This window comes from Schistocerca nitens, chromosome 5 (assembly GCF_023898315.1).
Source record: "Schistocerca nitens isolate TAMUIC-IGC-003100 chromosome 5, iqSchNite1.1, whole genome shotgun sequence".
Classification (NCBI taxonomy): Eukaryota; Metazoa; Arthropoda; class Insecta; order Orthoptera; family Acrididae; genus Schistocerca; species Schistocerca nitens.
The window spans coordinates 707,905,667-707,925,083 of NC_064618.1; the positions used below are offsets into that span (position 1 = coordinate 707,905,667).

The 19,417-nt window shown below is 38.4% G+C and overlaps 1 protein-coding gene across 2 annotated transcripts in view; it reads left to right on the top strand.

The window, feature by feature from the left end:
- Positions 1–16,465, top strand: part of LOC126259517 (mitochondrial inner membrane protein OXA1L) — a 32,939-nt gene extending 16,474 nt beyond the window's left edge. For both annotated transcript variants that reach the window (XM_049956376.1, XM_049956375.1), the window contains exons 4-7: positions 8,685–8,770; positions 11,265–11,537; positions 15,875–16,040; positions 16,163–16,465. In XM_049956376.1, the coding sequence (XP_049812333.1) occupies positions 8,685–8,770; positions 11,265–11,537; positions 15,875–16,040; positions 16,163–16,329 (692 nt within the window). In that variant the 3' untranslated portion in view covers positions 16,330–16,465. The remainder of the gene's footprint in view (positions 1–8,684; positions 8,771–11,264; positions 11,538–15,874; positions 16,041–16,162) is intronic.
- Positions 16,466–19,417: the final 2,952 nt, after the last annotated feature.

The window sequence follows — 19,417 nt, forward strand, 5'->3', positions numbered from 1 at the left end:
ATCGGCAGTGTAATTCTTCAAACCATTCGCGTTAACCAGATGCCATCTACATACTTCAGACTGCTAGATAACATAACGCCATCATGCAATATTAGTCATTTCTTGTCTGGTACAAATTATCTAATTGCCTTACGCCTTTCACTATTCTGTTAACAAAAATGACTTCCCGAGCCGATTAAAACTTCATCGTGGTTTAAGAAGGGTGTCTGCCTTCCACATTAAGAGACTTCCCACTAATTTCGGAGAGTATAGTTCATCTGATCCAACAGAAAGGTCATTCACTCTCCTGCTAACTATTGGCCAAGCTAATCTTCTGCATAATCTTTCTTCCGTAGATGGTTGTCAGTCATTATTAGGTCCAAAAATACATTAAAATTTTGATAGCACAGGTTTTTGCTGAAATACTCTATTGCAGGGTATTGCAAGTTGAGATTGTTGAGTGATAATGGTATTTGGATCTTCATGCTCCCAGCCTCTTCCCCTATCACCAGTTTCTCCCCTTTTGCTGTCTCGATTCATTTGTATTCCACTATTTCCTCTCAGAAACTGATAACTACTGCAGAGTCTTACACACCAACCCCATTTTCGTACTTACCTGAGCTTTTTCTGTATCCTTTTCCAGTCACCTCATTTAAATGGCTTGTTTGTGTGTTTCCACACATGCTCCCTTAATCTTTCATTTCTTTGGTTCCATGACTTTGAAAAAGCTAAGTTTCTGAAAATACTTTTATTGCTCAAGTTGCTTCTCATTCATTTCTTGGGGAATTTTCACTGATCCTACACAATTGCTGATGTGACCAGGGTGTACCTTTTGTATAACATTGTATACTTTTTTTTATTACCAAGTATAAGTGAACACAGTCATGTTACCTTCACAAGAAATTCGTAAAAGCAACAGCCTTCAGTCACAAATTGTGATTTGCATGATGCATTTGGAGCCATTGGGGGCTCATCTTCAGATGCTTTGACAATCTACATCATTTTTTTTCGTGATTTAGGTCAATTCTGTTCCTGGTAAGATTACCTTGGTATATTACAAAGTGGCATATTGTGAATATAAGTTTACAAAATTAAGACAAATTGAAAAGTAACTTTTATTGTTTCCAGTAGTGGATATACGAGGGTGAATCAAATGAAAACCTTAAATTTGTAATAACAAATCAAAATTTCACGCCGTTGTCCTGTAAGTTGGTAAGCGTGCTACAAACAGCATGCAGAATGGCCTGTAGGTGGCAGCATAGTGCAGATGCACACATATCATCACAGTGTCAGTATTAAAATGGCTGCTCCACTTGCGACTTGCACCAGGGAAGAACAGCGTTCTGTTATTCAGTTTTTGCGTAGTGAAGGTGTGAAACCTATTGAAATTCATCGATGAATGGAGGTTCAGTAAGGTGATGCATGTTTGTCACAGCAGCAAGTCTACGAATAGAGTAGGAAGTTCGCAAATGGTGTGACTTCAGTGGAAGATGCTCACTTCAGTGGAAGGTGCTCCTCGTCCAGGTCAGGCACAACAAGTTGTGACTCCACAGAACATTGCAGCAGTTGAAGCCATAGTGAAGGAAAACCTCCGAGTGACACTGAATGACATTGCAGCATGTTTACAGATTAGTCACGAGTCAGCACACCACATTGTGCATGATGTGCCCCAGTTTCACAAAGTGTCTACAACATGAGTGCCACGGCAGCTGACTCCTGAAAAGAGAGAACAATGTGTTGATGCTTGTGAAGAACTTCTTCGGCACTTTGAACTAGAAGATGATGGCTTCCTTGCAAGAATCGTTACTGGGGACGAAACCTGCGTTCACTTCCACCAACCGGAAACAGAGAGGGCAAGCAAGGAATGGCGCCATTCCTCATCACCAAAACCAAAAGAAGTTTTAAACAGAACCATCAGCAGGGAAGGTCATGCTGACTCTCTTTTTGGGACGAAAAAGGAGTCATTTTGGAGCATTACATGCCTAGAGGGACCACTGTCACCAGTGCATCATACACAGATCTCCTAAAAAATCATCTATGGCCTGCAATCAAATCAAAGCTAGTGGATTGCTGTCAGTAGGTGTCCTTTTGCAACATGACAGTCCAAGGGCCCACACTGCCCGTACAACAGTTGCAACAATCACAGACCTGCATTTTGAGTGTCTTCCTCATTCACCATACTCACCAGACCTTGCCTCAAGTGATTTCCATACGTTTGGACCACTCAAAGATGCAATGGGAGGAAAGAAGTTCTGTTCTGATGAAGAGGTACGCCACACGGTGCATTAGTGGTTGTGCGGACTACCAAAAGATTTTTTTTCTAAAGGAATTTATGCACTTTGTAAGTGCTGGAGGACTTGCATCGAGTGTCGGGGAGATTATGTTGAAAAGTGATACAGCTTTGTGCCACTTCTGCACAATAAATAATATTTAAAAAAATATTTAAGGTTTTCATTTGACTCTCCCTCGTATATGGTCCTGAACTACAGTATGAGTAGACATGTTTGTGAACATATATGCACTTTCCATTCTGTAACACATTTGCGAACACAAGTCAAAAAATTTCGAATATAAAGATGCTGCATTACTACAAACAAATGGGTGCCATTATTTCAGAGAAAATACAAAGCTGTTACATTATTAATTATACATAGATGTCATTTATAAAACAAATATTGCTGTACGTTATCAGTTAGTTGCATTATTAAACATTTGTTTCGTTAGGAAAAAAATGTGGCTACTAAAGTTCATTTGTTCATTCAACATATTTTCAGAAAATTTTTCTTTCTGTAACACTGTTTCTAATTATTCCAGTGGAAAAGTTTTTAACTGTGGCTTTCTGTTTGGAGTACAGTTACGCTGTCGTGAATGTCAGTTAGTTGGTACCTATTGAAGTATATGTGGTTAGCTATTGTGGATTTGTCTGAGTGGTTACCGAGTGTGGTGGCGCAGTGGTTATCACACTGGACTCTCATTCGGGAGGATGACTGTTCAAACTCATGTCCGACCATCCTGATTTACGTTTTCTGTGATTTCCTAAATCACTCGAGGCAAATGCCAGGATGGTGCCTTTGAAAAGGTGTGGCTGACTTCCTTCCCTAACTCGATGGGACCGATGACCTTGCTGATTGATCTCCTCCCTCAAATCAACTAACAATCCATCAAAGTGATTAAGTCTAAAACTGTCAGTGAGTTCTTTGTAACGTGTATGGAAAGTTCTTCCTGTTTTGCCTATGTAATAAGCAGGGCATCTGTTACTGTTATCATTATTGGGGTCTTCGGTGTTTATTGTGTGAGACGGGTGGTTTCCAAGTTTGTTGCTTGTGGAGAATATTGGTGTCTCTAAATAAGCCAGCAATTTTTTTTTTTTTTTTTTTTTTTTTTTTTTTTTTTTTTTTTTTTTTTGTGATGTGCTTAAATTGGAAATGCTTGTGAAGGTTGTTATTCCTTTAGTGCTTCTATTACTGATGTTGGCCTGTATTTTGTTGGATAGTTTGTCAGTTTATTTTTGTTAATACCCATTATTTATTGCAGTTGTTTTGACAGCATCAATTGTGTGTGTTATTCTTTGGGTTTTAAAGATTATGTGTGTGCCTTGTTCAACATGGATCTAAAAGCAGCTTACTTACATGTGTTTGGGTGGTATGATGATTTGTGTATTGTGATATCAGTGTAAGCCGTTTTCCTGTAACTGTAAAAATTGTTTTCGTGCTGTTAATTAACATTTGTGAGGTCTAAGAAATTTAAGGATTGATTTGTTTCATGTTCAGGTGTGAATGTCATTTTATTGTGGAGCGAGAAGTTTATCTTCTGCAATATACTTTTTTTTTTTCTTTTTTCAGAAAGTTTAGTTTTCCCTTCAAAAAATTTGTTTTCTAAGTGGTTGACAAATATGTCAGCAAGGGGACTTGACATGTTGCCCATAGCGAAGCATTCTATTTGTTGGTAGTTTTTATCATTAAATGAGAAGTAATTATGGGGTAGTGCTAGTTAAGCAGATCCACTTAACTTGGAAATCTCTGCTATCATTAGTTTTGTGTGTTTCATAAGGTTTTTTTCTGATAATTTCAAATGTCTCTTTGACAGGCACATTTGTGAATGGATTAATAATGTCAAATGAGGCAAATGTAGCTTCTCTGGGGATACTTACTTCCTTGAAGTGCATTGTTAAATTAACTCACATGTATTATTTTTTTTTATTGGGTATATGGTTTCAAAATACAGGGTGTATACAACCCGAGAGGTCTGGGAAAAAACTGGGATTTTTTTCATCCGGGAGAAAATCGGGAAAAATCTGGGAATTTTTTAGAATTCCGGCAAGTTTTCATTGTTTTAGTTTTCAGTTAAATTGTTGTAACTTTGACTGGTAAGAACCAATACTCTTAACGAAGAATATTACTGTATCTCGCTATTGCAGAATAATACTGCAGCAATAAAACACGAACGAGAGGAAAAAATGAATACAAAACTTAAGTTGCAAAGTAAATGCACCATATACAACAACAAAACACAGTCCTCATACAAGGGTCTGCCAACAGCAAGATGTGTCAAAGGCTTTATTTAGGAAGACTATGCAATGTTTCATAACAACAAATTGCCTCCGATGAGCGTGACGTCATAACTGTTTACCTTAGATTCATTTGAGCGGCTGCAAGCGAGCTTATGCACTTGTGCAATTGAGTCGCTTATGAGTAGTACCTTCTCCCGCTTCTGGCTACAGAAGTGTGACAGTTAGCTGTATAAGCAAGCAGCCAGATGCTATCTGGAAAAATTTTACTGGTGCACCTAAGCTGCCAGATTCACATATGTGCAACAGGCCCGGAACTAGTGGTAGGGGGCGAGGGTAAGCCGGGTGGCAGTTTCAAATGGGGGGGGGGGGGGATCAAATTCATATTATTGAGGAAAAAGACCTTGTTTCACAAAGCGCCTAGCATCCAGCTCAAGTTGGTCTATTGATTACTCATATGATTTTTAACGCATCCCTATTGGTTTTTTAACATTTTTGATCAAATTCTAAGCTGATTTCTGAATGAATCATAAGTTGATTTTTGAATGCATGCATTAGTGTAAGTGATGTCTCTGCCAGGGGAATCCTTGTCGCATCTAGAAATAAACTTTCTTGTAGACAAGAGGACGGGGCTATACGAGCTGAGCGAAAAGAGCCGAACGGGTGAATGCCAATCACTATTTATGTGGTTGACTGGGTTTGCAAATGATCAGCATTGTTATAATTACTAGCGAATTCCATAGATTCAGACTACCAGAGTGGAAATAAATGACTAACAGGAATAACAGACAACAAAGATTATGTATTGTCTTCTCCGAGTATCCAAGGAAATGAAAATTTGACAGAAAATTTTTGGCCAGACCGCTACACTATTAAGGGCCAGTTATACAGTCTCCAGCTAGCAGCAGCTAAGGTTCTGTTCTGGGAGTTGCGTGGAAAACGCGTTGTACGAACATGTAATAACGCCTAACCGGAGAATAAATGCGGGATAACTAGACCGGTGATTGTGGCAGGGTTAGTGAAGTTAACCAGAGAATAAGTTTTGACAGTGGCAGGAATAGTTCTGGAATTAGTGATGACAAGATTGTTTGTTAGAACGAGGAAGGAGAAGAAAAGGGGCCTCACATAACTTACGGAAGAATATGACGATTCAAAATTTATTTGAAAATTTCGTACTACTACTTTTTGATCTCATGCTTCAGAATCTAGAGAGTCTGAATAAAATGTGAAACTATTTTCTAACATAAAACTTGTTGCCTGTAGTAGGCCTCATAGGCATTTGATATTGGTACTTCATGAATTATATTCTGTCATGTTATAAAAATGACCATTTACGCCAAAACAGTCTCGTTTATTTGGTGTGTGTAACAATTGCTGCAATATTAGCCAGGCCTATTTCGTTGTATCTAGCAGTCACAAAATACACGTAATCAGATCGAGAAACCATTCCAGTCTTGGGTACTATTTGTATTAACAGAGTTTCTAGTATTAGACAACGACATTTCGTTTTATCATGTAGCAAAATATTGACGTATAAAGCTGTGGCAAGATTAGAGAGCAAAAAAAAAAGCTAGGACTTAAGGATTGAAGAAATGTGTACTATCTTGTGTGTCTCTTGTTTTTACTCGTTTTATTTATCCTATATTTAATTTTATGTCACACAAAACAGTTATTAGCTAACAGGCAGTAAATACTGCAAATTTTCTGAAGAGCTCTTGTTCTACCAGTTACAAATAATCCCATCCAGTATTAATGGCAAGAGTTTTTTAAAGAGGGGCAGGATGTCAAACCGGCCGACTGGGAGCAGGAGAGGCACCACAGGACATTTTAATTTCCACTTGCCTGAATATAGTTTGATGGCCCCTTTACAAAATATTACACGTTTGAATTCCACAGAGCAAAATACAGAGATGTGCGATGGAAGAATGCTGTGTGAAGAGGCGTGGCACTGCACTTAGGCACACTTAAGACCAAATAACATGTATTACGTTCCCTCAAATATACATGTTTTATATGACAGACTCTTCAGAAAGATGAGTGCTAAAAAATGAAGATATCTTTGAAAAGTTGATTTTTTAAATTTTTAGTGTCCTACCTCAAACGCTCGAGGGAGAGGAATGCCACTATCTAATATTGCCCCGGTTCGGATATCGGAAATATTGTAGATCTGGACCTGATGCACAGAGCAGTCTGAGTTGTAGTGGGTAGGTGGTAGTCTCCACGTGACCCGTGTTTACGTTAAGTGATTTTGTTGTTTCCTCTTTGTTTATTGCTCCCACATCAAATGAAAACAAAACGGATTTCTGTGGTCGGGAGCTATCAAGTGAATTAAAATACGTTCACATAATTACCGAAGGGTAAAATATGTTAGTAGTTTCAGAGCCGGCCGTGGTAGCCGAGCGGTTCTAGGCGCTTCAGCCTGGAATCGCGCGACCGCTATGGTCGCAGGTTCGAATCCTGCCTCGGGCATGGATGTGTGTGAGGTCCTTAGGTTAGTTAGGTTTAAGTAGTTCTAAGTTCTAGGGGACTGATGACCTCAGATGTTGAGTCTCATAGTGCTCAGAGCCATTTGAACCATTAGTTTCAGATTGTATTTTGTTTCCACCTTTCTGACAGTCAAGCGTTAATCGCCTTGCAAAACAGTGAAGTTATTTTTGTCGGTTTGTTAAAGAAATTTGACTTTTGTTAATCTTTTCTGCTGAGGCAGTCAATTTATTTGAAACGAAGTGTTTAATTCAGCACTATTGGTTAGTTTCAACTATTTGCTGCATTTCAAGTTCACGTTTTCATCTTCTAGCACGTATGGCGTTATGCCATGATAAAGAACCAAACATGAGATAATACAGTACTGGTACTCCAAGAAAATTGACATCTGAATCTGGACATACGAATGTGCGCTTTAAGCCGAATTATGCATTTTAGTATTGTTCACAAAATTCCCATGTCTTGTTTCTTTTATGACATAATGTAAGATCTTTTAATGTTTTATACGTATGAATGTACGGACTTCCTGTTTCATCGTAGCTGCGCAAGCGCAGCGACACCTGTTATCTGGTGCTCTCTGGCAACTGCTGAAACAAATCTATTTCTAACAGGTCGCTGGAAAACATTCCGAGTAGTTGTTTGAAAAGCGTTAGTTTCAAAATAAATTTCCTATTTCGCAAGATGAACTCTGTGCTCAAATGTCCGGTGAATTTCTAAAATCACAGAGCATTTGAATCTCATTCAAAAATCAGATCTTTGAGGATGACCATTTAGAATATTTTCGAGCCCAAAAGATCAGACATTTATGTCGTTGTTAAAAATTTTACTGGCACATTTGTGTGATCTGTCTTAAAGTGTAACTCACGCAAAAAAGATCATCTTTATGTGTGACAGCATAGCTTCTCTTGCAGATTATTAATCTTAGAGACCAATATTATACGTGAAAGCTTTTCTTTTCTTGTAGTAACACTATGTATATTAATTTAAACCATACCTTTTCCTGTTTGTGTGTTTGCGCTTCTTAACAGTGATGTTGCTGTTGGCTGACTGCATCACATGTCCTATGCTCTGAATATCCACTGTCATCGGCTGGCGAGATCGCTTGACATGAGCAACGACTGGGTTACAAAAGCGCACCACCATCTTGATTTCAATCCTTCGGAAAGTAACGTGCGGTGTTTGGTGGAATTCGAATTTATACTTTCGTAATACAAAAATATGCAGTGTACATGTTGCTGATCATCAGACATCTTTCCAAAATTGTTTTTTCCCTTGAGTTTCAGTTTTTAAAGTGCCGGGAAATTCTACGTCGGTGTATAAAACCACTACCATTGAAAGGATTGATAAGTTTTACAGTTCCAAGGAAAACTATACTGTTACTTAACCCGGAAAAAATGTATTTTCATCCGGGAGAAAGTGTATTTTTAACTGGGAATTCGGAAAAAATCCGGGAATTTTTTTTCCTCGTCCACGTATACACCCTGAAATAGTAAAATTTGGTGAGGATATTACTTAATAGTTAGGAAAGTATGTATGCCATTGTATTCTTGGAGTTAACAATTGGCCTAACTGGAGAGTTAGATTTGTGGATCTCTGTTGTGCTCTGAGTTTGGGGGCAGTGGGACTCAGTTTTTCTTTCTAGTTTCATTAGCAATACTGTCTCATTTTGTGAGGATATATTTCAGAGGTTCTCATTTATTAACACAATTTTCAGCTGCTCGATATGCTCAAGAACTATCAGCATTCATGAAGGAAAAGGAAATCAACCCCTTCAAGAATATGCTGGTTCCTTTGGCTCAGGTATGCATTTCATTATGTTGTCTTTAAATATGTGTGTTGATTGCTTTTTTTGTTGAAAAGGAAAGTAACCAATGGCCAAGGAGCTTTCAGAAGGAAAATCATAAAATACGTTGATGCTTTGGATAGTGGAACAAGTTAAAGCAGGTAGCTCATATCTTATTAAAGTGTAAAAATGGACCAGGTGGAAGAGGGTGTGCTTAGATGCTGAAAAAGCGGAAGCATTGATTAAACCTTTCATTTTAGCGAAGAAAGACCTGATTGATTTTGCAGACTAAATTAAATGTAAACAGCCTCACATGTAAACAAATCAGTTCCGTGGACTAGAGGTTAATAATTGCAAACAAAAAAGGAAAATGATCTGTAAGCAGAGACTGATTTGAGCATTCCATCATGTATACAGGACTGAGAAACATTCTACACATTTTCATATAAGATGCAGAATTGCCAGCTCATGCCCATATCCACTGTGCGACAAAGTGCTGACTTTGCAAACCAGGTTCTCACAGCGATAGTTAATTATGGATTGATGTTGCTCACTGCATCTGGCTCACAAATGAAGTGTGCTTCCACCTGAAAGTATTTGTGGGGGAAAGAACTGGCGATTTTGGGGTTCTGAAAATTTCCATTTGAGTGAAGCAAAACCACTTCATTCTTCCAAAGTTAATGTATGAGATGTGGTATGCAGAAGAGGCATTGTTAACCCCCTTTTCATGTGTGAATTGATAAGTAGTATGTGTTCTTCATGTAAGATGGGTCCCAACCACATCGCACCAAACAGGTATTTTGCATTCTTGATGAATACTTCACCCGATCCGACTCTTTGTGACTACGTTTTGTAGTGCATATGGAAAGACATTGGATGAGCTTGAGTTGTCAGTCTGGCATCTGAATCCATTTTAATCGAGACACTACAAGATTTGATGGCAAATTTCATTGTGCCATTCCTATTGCGAGTCTTGGATGTTGTCGAAAGATTGTGATGTGATTGAAAGAAGTGCTTGCAAAGGAAGAGTTTATTTGTGCAAGCTGACACAAGTCGTATGCAGCCTGTTGGAAGCCTTTGTAACTGCTATTTTGAAACCGATGCATGAAATTGTTACAGCTTTCACAATAAACATACTATTTATTGCATTCTTCTATTGGTATTAGTTTTCATGTTCTTTAATTTTAAAATTAGGGTGTTAGTTGTTGGAGATATGGTAAGTTACTTATATGCAAGATGTACAATATTTTTGCTGCATTCTGAAGCAAAAAACTGCATATACTTCTCACCCTATATCAGTCATACAGTGTTGTTGTAGGGTCACAGGGAAGCTAGATTTTTTGCCAAAGATTTTGGTCTTGCGTGCCTCAAAGTACATTTTAAATAAAACCAGAAGTCTCACTAGAGGGCAAGAGGGGCTGCTGTCTTCCATATTTTGCACAAGAATGAATCAGACAGAAATTTTGTAAGAAATCTCCTGCTTAAACAAAGTACACTTTTTAAGATTTCTTCCAATGTCTCACAACTTGGCATAATCTTTCCCTGCAAATGGATTTATGTGCTCTTTTAGCTGTAGTGCCGAAATATTTGACACATTTGCAGATCTTTTTAACTCTTGACACCTGTCTGAATGTAACAGCATCAGAGAGAGAAAAATATTACACATGTCACTTATTAGTATTCCTTGTGGTACATATGAATGCATCTTTCATTTCTGGTGTGTTACTCAGTTTTGCCTCCAAGGAAGGCCTTAGCCTAATTGCATACATGATTGAGAATTCCATCCACTCTTATTTTCTGTACAAAGTTATAATGTGAAATTAAACCAAAAGCTTTATGGAAATTACGAAATACAACATCAGCTTGATCACCTTCATCATAACGTCTCAGATTTCATGAGTAATTTGTGTGAGCAGAGTTTTGCTTGTTCACACCTTCCAGAATTCACCAGGGTTTCTAAATTTGGATTGTTTGGTCTCTTAAGTGAAGATTTAAATTCTTTTTATCCCCCCACCCATGTCTCAGTGACAGTACTGCATATTTTTTCTCATCAACCATAGAGAAACAAACAAGGTTTTTTTACTTGCTTGAGCTTGATAATGATTTTCACTGTAGCTGAGAGAGCATAGGGAATACTGAATCACAGAAATTGCGTGCGCGCGCGCGCCCACACACACACACACACACACACACACACACACACACACACACACACACAGAGAGAGAGAGAGAGAGAGAGAGAGAGAGAGAGAGAGAGAGAGAGAGAGACTAAATACCATAAAAAAACTTTCTGGGAATAAGTGTAAAGCATGCTCTTTATTCAGCAATAAAATTAACTAAACTTTCTGTTACAGGATTATACTAAAAAAAATCTTGCTATGCCTATAAATTAAGATATAATAATTGTTAAAAGATCAGAGTAGAAGGTAGGTGAATTTGATGGAATGATGTTCCCTAATCAGTTTGCATATTTTTAGACATTTATTAATGTTTTTGTATTTGTGTTTCCAGGCACCACTCTTCATCTCATTCTTCATAGGCTTGCGTAGAATGGCAAATGTTCCCGTAGAAAGCATGATGACTGGTGGACTCTTCTGGTTCACAGATTTGACTGTGCCTGACCAATATTATTTGCTGCCTATCATAACAAGCTGCACAATGTTGCTTACTATTGAAATTGGGGCAGACTCAGCTCGGCTCCAGGCAGCAAATATGGGAATGATGAAGTATGTCCTCAGGGCTTTGCCAATATGTGTGTTTCCATTCACCATAAATTTTCCTGGTGTAAGTTGATTATTTATAAAAATATGTACACAGTCAGTCTTATAGCTTTACAGAAACACTGCCTCACTTCTCATTTATCTTTATTTTCAAGTGCAAGGGTGTGGGTGTATCATGTTTTTTACCAAAAATTTGACAGTGGGATGCTTGTAAGATATTTGAGTAGCTGGAGGAAAGGTAGAAATGGGGGGAGGGGAGATTTGGCTCAACACGAATAGAAAACAGAGCAGTCAAATGTATTATGTTTCACAGAAAGGAATATCAGAGAGTAGGGTCAAGACATATTTTGGAAGGGAGAAGGCAGCTAGAATGAGCAACATGATCAGATGGTGTCAAAGAGGACACAGTTGAACAGTATGTTCATCTTGTTCTTCATAGAGTATGATAATTTGTAACTATAGCCAGGGAGTTCCTGTTTTGCATTCATTGTATAAATGATGTGTGAGCCTTACAGATCTTCCACTGTATCTCACATACCACCAATTTTTGCTCAGGTTCAGATGTAACTATTGCCTTAAGATTGTGCCATTGTACTTCACCTGCAGGTGTTAGCTCCATATTCTGGTCACCAACAGGCCTGTGGTAACTATTGAATGTATGAATACACAATCCAGCTGCACAGTTTATAGTCTTTGATAAAAATGTATTCCAATGTGCAAGGGTGGTTTAATAAGTGTGGTAAAAAAGCTAAAGAAATCCACTTTATTTCTCAAGTCTCCTTTGAGGGATGTATGCATGGTCCAGCATTCCTCCAGCTTTTTCATTCCATTGGAAAAATAGGTTCTGTCAAACTCTGCAAAATACTCATTGATATCAGCTATCACTTCCTTATTTCATGAAATTTTTTTCCCAGCAAGCAAAAGTTTGAAGTTCGAGAACAGGAAGAAGTCATTTGGGGCCAAGTCTGGTAAACAGCATGGATGAGGAACCAATTCAAAGTCCACCTCTGCACTTTCACCATTGTTATCGCTGATAAGTGGGACGGTGCATTATCCTGGTGAAAGAGCACTTTTTTGCATCCAACCGTGGTCTTTTTTTTTTTAACTGATGCAAGTTTCAGATGATCCAACAATCAAGCATAATAGGGTCCAGTTACCGTTCAGCATTTTTCCAAATAATCTCTGAGGATTTCTCCTTGTAAATCCCAAAAAAGTAGCCATCACCGTACCAGTTTACAAAATGGTCTTTGCCTTCTTCAGTTCACTTGCACCAGCCGTGTCCATCGTTTTGCCTGCTGTTTTGAATACAGTGTTTAATGATGGATTCAGGTTTCATCAGCAGTTACAAATTGGCGGATTGTGATTAAACATCACCACACATTTTGTTGAAATGTGCTGGATGCACTTTTGTTCGGCTGTGAGCAATCAAGGCACCCACCTCGCACACAGGTTCTTCATAGTCCATTCTCTGTGCAGGATATTATGCACTTGCTCAGTTGAAATGACTACAGCTAAGGAATGTCAAGAATTTTTATTCGGCCGTCTTGCATTACCATATCATGGATTTTGGTGACCTCAGTTGGACGGCAAGAGTCCACTTTGTCTTTGGTGCTTGTTTGATACCATGTAAATTCATTAATCCAGAAATAAATAGTCTTCAATGAGGATGCGGAGTCGGTGTGAATTTCATCTAATCCCTTTTTTTATTTTCACGGCAGGCCAATCCTTCAAATGAAAATGTTTGATAATGGCACAAAACTCTGTTTCCTTCATTTTCAGTCACAGTTGACATGCTGATCAATTCAGACGGCTGTCAACAGTGAGCTGTACATTGTACATTGTTGAAATTCTTTTTATGATTCTTGGAATAATCAAACTTACCAATGAAGAAGATGCAACAAAAAGGTTTCATTCTTTGTATAAATCTACAAGACTTATCAAACCACCATTGCACTATTTATTTTACTATGATGGTGATGCTGTCTTCCAAAGGGATTCATACTGTCTCCACAAAACATGTGATAGGGTTCTAAACACATTACTTAATGAATCAACAACTTGTGGGTTAAAGTATGACAGTATGCTCGTAGAAACTGAACTCCTTCACAACTATGATCTGTAGAAAACACTCCCAGTGTTTCAGCTAAGGCAATCTGTTTGTAGTGTGGTATGTTTAAATAGACACTCAAGATTTGTTTTACCATCGGAAACTATGATTTGCACAGCCTGTGGAAGTATCAGTTATACCATCTCTATGCAATAAATAGTGATTTCATGCCATATAGGGAATAACAGTAAACAATTCAGAGTATGTATATGATTTTCTTGGGAAGTTTGTTGATCTTGTAGTCCTCCAACCAGCACCCTTGTGGTACTAAGAATATCTTTGAGAGATAAAGGGAACCAACATTTTACAGAGGTCATAGGAAGTATCATTTATGGCATCACAAGTTTAACACAGATTTGTTGTTTAAATGAAATACAGTTTCATTCTCTACCCTCTGCTGTGTGTCATACTGAGTTTTAAAGTTCTGAGCCCAACTTTTTGAGCTGGGGTGAATTAACTAAGTTTGCTGTTAAAATGCTTATTACTGCGGCGAAGCACTTATCTTTGATACACTTACTGAGATTTTTTACAGATGTTTCTTCTGTTGGTGGAGCGAAATGTGGAAGATCTAGAGGTTTTACACTTTGAGGGGAGCATAGCCTTATCACATACTGAGGTCGGAGGTACAGAGCCTGTTGCAGAGAAAACAGTCTTAAGGAGATGTAATACAGGGTGTTCTACTAAAACCTCCCTGGTTTCAAGGACCTAGGAGAGAAAAACCACAGTAGATATGACAATGAAAAATGCACCACATTTTAGAGCATCTCAAAGAATTTGTATTCCCGTATCAGAAGTGCCAAGTATCGTCGCCAGAGTGCAGCTGGCGACTCCACAGCAACGCATGCAAGCAGTAGTGTTGTTTGCAGAAACAAAATTGCTGAATACTGTGCAAAGAAATTATCATCATGTGCATGCATGTGATCCACCTGATGTGAAAACAATTAAGGAATGGTATAGGAAGTTTCTGGCAACAGGAAGCGTTCTGAAACATTCTGGTGGTGCATGTTACGGAGTTTCAGAAGAGACAGTGGAGGAAATCAGACAAATGTTTCTCAGAAGCCCACGTAAGTCAATTTGTCAACCATCTAGGCAACTTGATGTACCTTAGTCAACATTACATCATGTAATTTACCAGTGTCTTCGTATGTGTGCTTACAAAGTGCAAATTCTGCAACATCTGACACCGAACAATAAACGACTCTGACAAAAATTTGTTGCGGATATGCTGCAGCGTATTGAAATGTATGCCAGCTTCCTGGAAAGATGTTTAATCTCAGAAGAGGCAACCTTTCGTTTATCATGAGGGGTTAATAGGCATAATGTTCAGATTTGGGGTTCGCTAAAGCCACACATTGTCATTGAACATGTTTGTGGTAGCCCTAAACTAAATGACTTGTGCGTGCTAATGCACAACGGGATTGTTGGACTGTTCTTCTTTGCAGAACAAACAGTGAATGGATCAGTGTATCTGGACATGTTGGAGCAGTTTGTGTACCCTCAGATACAAGACTTTCAACCCAACATAATTTTTCAACAAGATGGAGCTCCGCCGTATTGGTCCATGGCTGTTCACAAGTTCCTGGATAGGAAATTTCCCAGTCGTTGTATCGGATGCAGAGGACCCATTGCCTGACCACCACGTTCACCCGATATTACGCCGCGCTGGCTTGATTTCTTCATGTGGGGATTTGTGAAGCACCGCATGTATGTGACCAAAGTGGACGATATTCCTGTATTGCGACATCGTATCACTAATGTGATTGCAACAACAACAGAGGAAATGTTACAAAGAACTTGGAAAGAAATTCAATATAGACTCAATATTCTTCGTGCTACAAATCGTTCACATGTAGAAGTGTATTGATGATAAATAAATAAAGTCTTTGAGATGCTCTACAATGTGGTACATTATTCATTGTTGCATCTACTGTGATTTTTCCCCCCTCCTCCTGGGTCTTTGAAATCAGAGAGGTTTGATTGGGACACCGTGTATTTTAAGCTACTTATTATGTGATATAGTTCCATCACTTGTTTAAGAAGTACAATGATGGTAATATGATTTAGTATTTTGTGATCTAAATTGCTATTTTGCAAGAGATTGTCAGGGAAAGATTGATTCACTGTTATGATAGAAACACAAATTCTACATCAGGGTTCATTTGTAGGAAGGTGTATATACACTGCTATTCTGTATTATTATCTTTAAATATCCACTCATCCCACCTCTCTTTGTGTCAGTGTAGTAACGATATGTTTTAATAGCTTGGATTCATGGTAATATGTAATTGTTTCAGGCTATCTTATGCTACTGGGTTTCATCAAATTTTATCTCACTACTTCAAGTTGCATTTCTGAGGATACCTGCAGTGAGAACGTATTTCAAGATCGAACCTCTTATTACGTTCAGTCCTGAAACATTACCAATGAAACCGAAAGGATTTGTAAAAGGTTTTAAGGAATGTAAGTAAAATAATATATTGATCTAAGGACAGTTTTAACTCGCATTAGAAATAGGTATTTTTTACGTAAAACTTGTCTCCTCTTGTTCAGTTCTCCACTGTCAGCTTATTTTTCAATTACAGCTTGGCGCAATGTTCAGATTACAAAGGAGCTCGAAGACAGGCAAAGGTTTGACGAAGTGCAGTTTCAGAAAGCTGGCAGGGGTCCAATAGTAAAAACTTACAAACATGATCCCACAAGGGTAATACCATCTGTCAACAATAAGAATGTAGCAGCAAAGAAAAGATAATGATTTTTTTGTAAAAAAATAGTTAATTTAAGAAAGTGTACATAAATAATTATTCTTATTTATATAAAATGCCACGTAAATTATTTTGGGGATGGAATGAACATACAAACTATTAAAAGGTAAATGTGTTCATCAAGCCACAAATAGCATTACCTTAGTTTCTGCTTGACTAAAATTCTGTTCCCCTCCAAAAGAATTGTTTTTGGAAATGAAAATCAGGTCCACACAGTGTATACTCCCTGTGTCAGAAAAGTTCCAGGACAGTTTTCTTTTCTTTTTTCTTCCTTTTTTCCCCCCTGAGTAGTCTGGAGTACTAAGTTCAGGAAAACCCCTAGTGAAATGTGGACACATTGAAGGCAGAGATTTCAGTGCAAGACTATACCAGAGCTGGTCACCTATCACAGCACATACCAATGCAAATGTGAAGTGTGTAAGGTAGTTACTGCAAGAAGACCATCATGTAACTGGGCAAACGACGTCAGAACAACTTAATTTGAAACGTGGTGTGTGTCATTAAGATGTTACATGAAGATTTAGGGAAACAGAAACTTAATGCAAAACTTGTCCCTCACACACTGACAGATGAACAGAAAGAGGAAAGATGAAGAATTTCTGCTGAACTAGTGGAGAGAACCAGACGTGATACCACATTGCTGGGCATGAAAGTTAGTGCTAGCAGTATGACGCTCACATGAAGCGTTGAAGTGCCGAATGGTGGAGTCCTGGATCCAGAGCCTCAAAAAAAGTCAAACAACGGCCTTTGAGAACAAAGACAATGTTGATTACATTCTTTGATAGTAAAGGATTATTTCACCATGAATAATTTCCTTCAGGTCAGACAGTGAACCAAACTCTTTACATCGAAGTCTTGAATCATTTGCAACAAGCAATTCGACGTTGCTGTCCTTATTTGTGGCATTCTCAGGACTGGTTCTTACTGCACAAGAATACTACTTTATCCGTTACTGAGTATCAGGCCAGACATTTTATTATTGCCATCCCTCTCGTTCGTCATATTTACCTAACTTCTCACTTTGCGATTGTCCCCCCCCCCCCCCCCCCCCACACACACACACACACACACACACACACAAGCGAAAAGGTGACTATCGGAGCTGAAAATTTCCCTGCTTGCTTCTAAGACGTCCACAAATGTTGGCAATTGTGTATAGATAGCCAAGGGGACTACTTCAATAGGAGCTAGGTTCATTACTAGGGAAGTGCTGTTTTCTATTAAAATAATATTAATAATAATAATAATAATGCTCTGAAACTTTTGTGACAAAGGGAATAAAACTTCCTCGTGCAGATGTAACTTTTTGACCCTAGGACATGTGGGCTACACAGAATATCCACTGAGACTAATATCTACCAGTGACAAGATGCCATATCCAGATCAGCAATTTTAGTATCCGACTATGCTAATGAACAGGGATGTATGATGACAACCTACTGATGTAGCTGGATCATCTGCTGGGGTCACTGAGAAATATTGACAAGACCAGAGAATCACATTTCTACCGTATGCTGATGCAGCCTCTGCAAGAATCAGCTGAGCTCTAAACCAGAAAGCAATCCAGCCTTTTGGGCAGTATGAGGGATAACCTTGGGCTTTGAATACCGTATTTACTCAAATCTAAGCCGCACTTTTTTTCCGGTTTTTGTAATCCAAAAAACCGCCTGCGGCTTAGAATCGAGTGCAAAGTAAGCGGAAGTTCTGAAAAATGTTGGTAGGTGCCGCCACAACAAAGTTCTGCCGTCGAATATATGTAGCGCTACACAGGCATGCTTTAGGCAGGCACAGAGATAAATACTGGCGCCAAAACCTCTCCGTCAGTAAATTAAAAAAAAATAAAAAAGTGGGAGATGAGCTTTTTTCTCCGCCCCAAGTTTTGACCACTGCATTTTCATACATTATCCAACGAAGTAAATAAAAATTCCGTATTGTTCATCTTCGAATGTAGCAGCATTTCAGTGTACTACGAAAATCCGACTCGCAAGACTGTTTGGGATGCTTGTCAATATGGCCAACTCTATGTTCTGAATTTTTTCCTACCTGTGAGAAGAGATGGTTGCTAATAGAAACTTTTATGTATTGTGAATCACATGAAGTATTCTCTTCACCATAAGAATAATACGAATATAAACATTTTGCCATGTATTGTTTCGTGTTTGCTGCTATCTCATTTAAATCCTGTCTGCCTAATAAACTACGAAACTTGAGTGAGACAACAGCAAACGCAGAAGAATATACATGTCATGTCATGTTTATATTCGTATTATTTTTATGTCTAATAGTGGTATAGTCAGAAATGAAGCACGACAATTGACTAGATTTTTAAATCAAAGATGACTCTAATTTCTGTGCAGAATGTAATGTACTAAAGAGGCGTCTGCAAAGATTTTCAAACGGAGAAAAATTTTCACTAAATTCTCGTTCAGAACATCTTCTATCATATACGCAGTCTATCATTTGGTTCTTGTTGATCATTAACGAAGAAAGCAGCAGTGTAAGTAACTACAAGTAGCAGTCTCTTGCCATTGTTTCGCTAATGAGACGATTCCTTTCTTTTGTTTTTTATTAAGCGGCGGTAGCGCGCACAAAAGCAAGCCATGCCGCGAGCAGCGACAGATCGTAAACACACATTATCGGAATGCGACAAACAATGCATGACACAGTACAGTAATGCATTTTCAGCTTAGACTAACATAAAAACCTATAACAAAAAGAACGGCACTTATCAGATCAAAGAAAAATAAGCAATAAATTCAAACTAGGCGAAGCACGTGAAAAAGGAAGGGTACCCGTATAAATACGGACAGAGCACCTGACGCATAGCAATGGCTACCTGGTAAAGCTTAACTGCTAAGCTTACGACTCAGACCAAACTACTGTAGGTGTATCGTCATTCATTCGACCTCAATTGTCTCTCATGTTACAATGGACCAACTTCGTTTCGATTTGGAGGTGCGGCCTACAACTTTTCTCTCCCCTTGAATTTAGAGTCTCAAATTTCAGGTGCGACTTAGATACGGGAATTTTTTTTTTTTTTTTTTTTCCCCTTGATTTAGAGTCTCATTTTTCAGG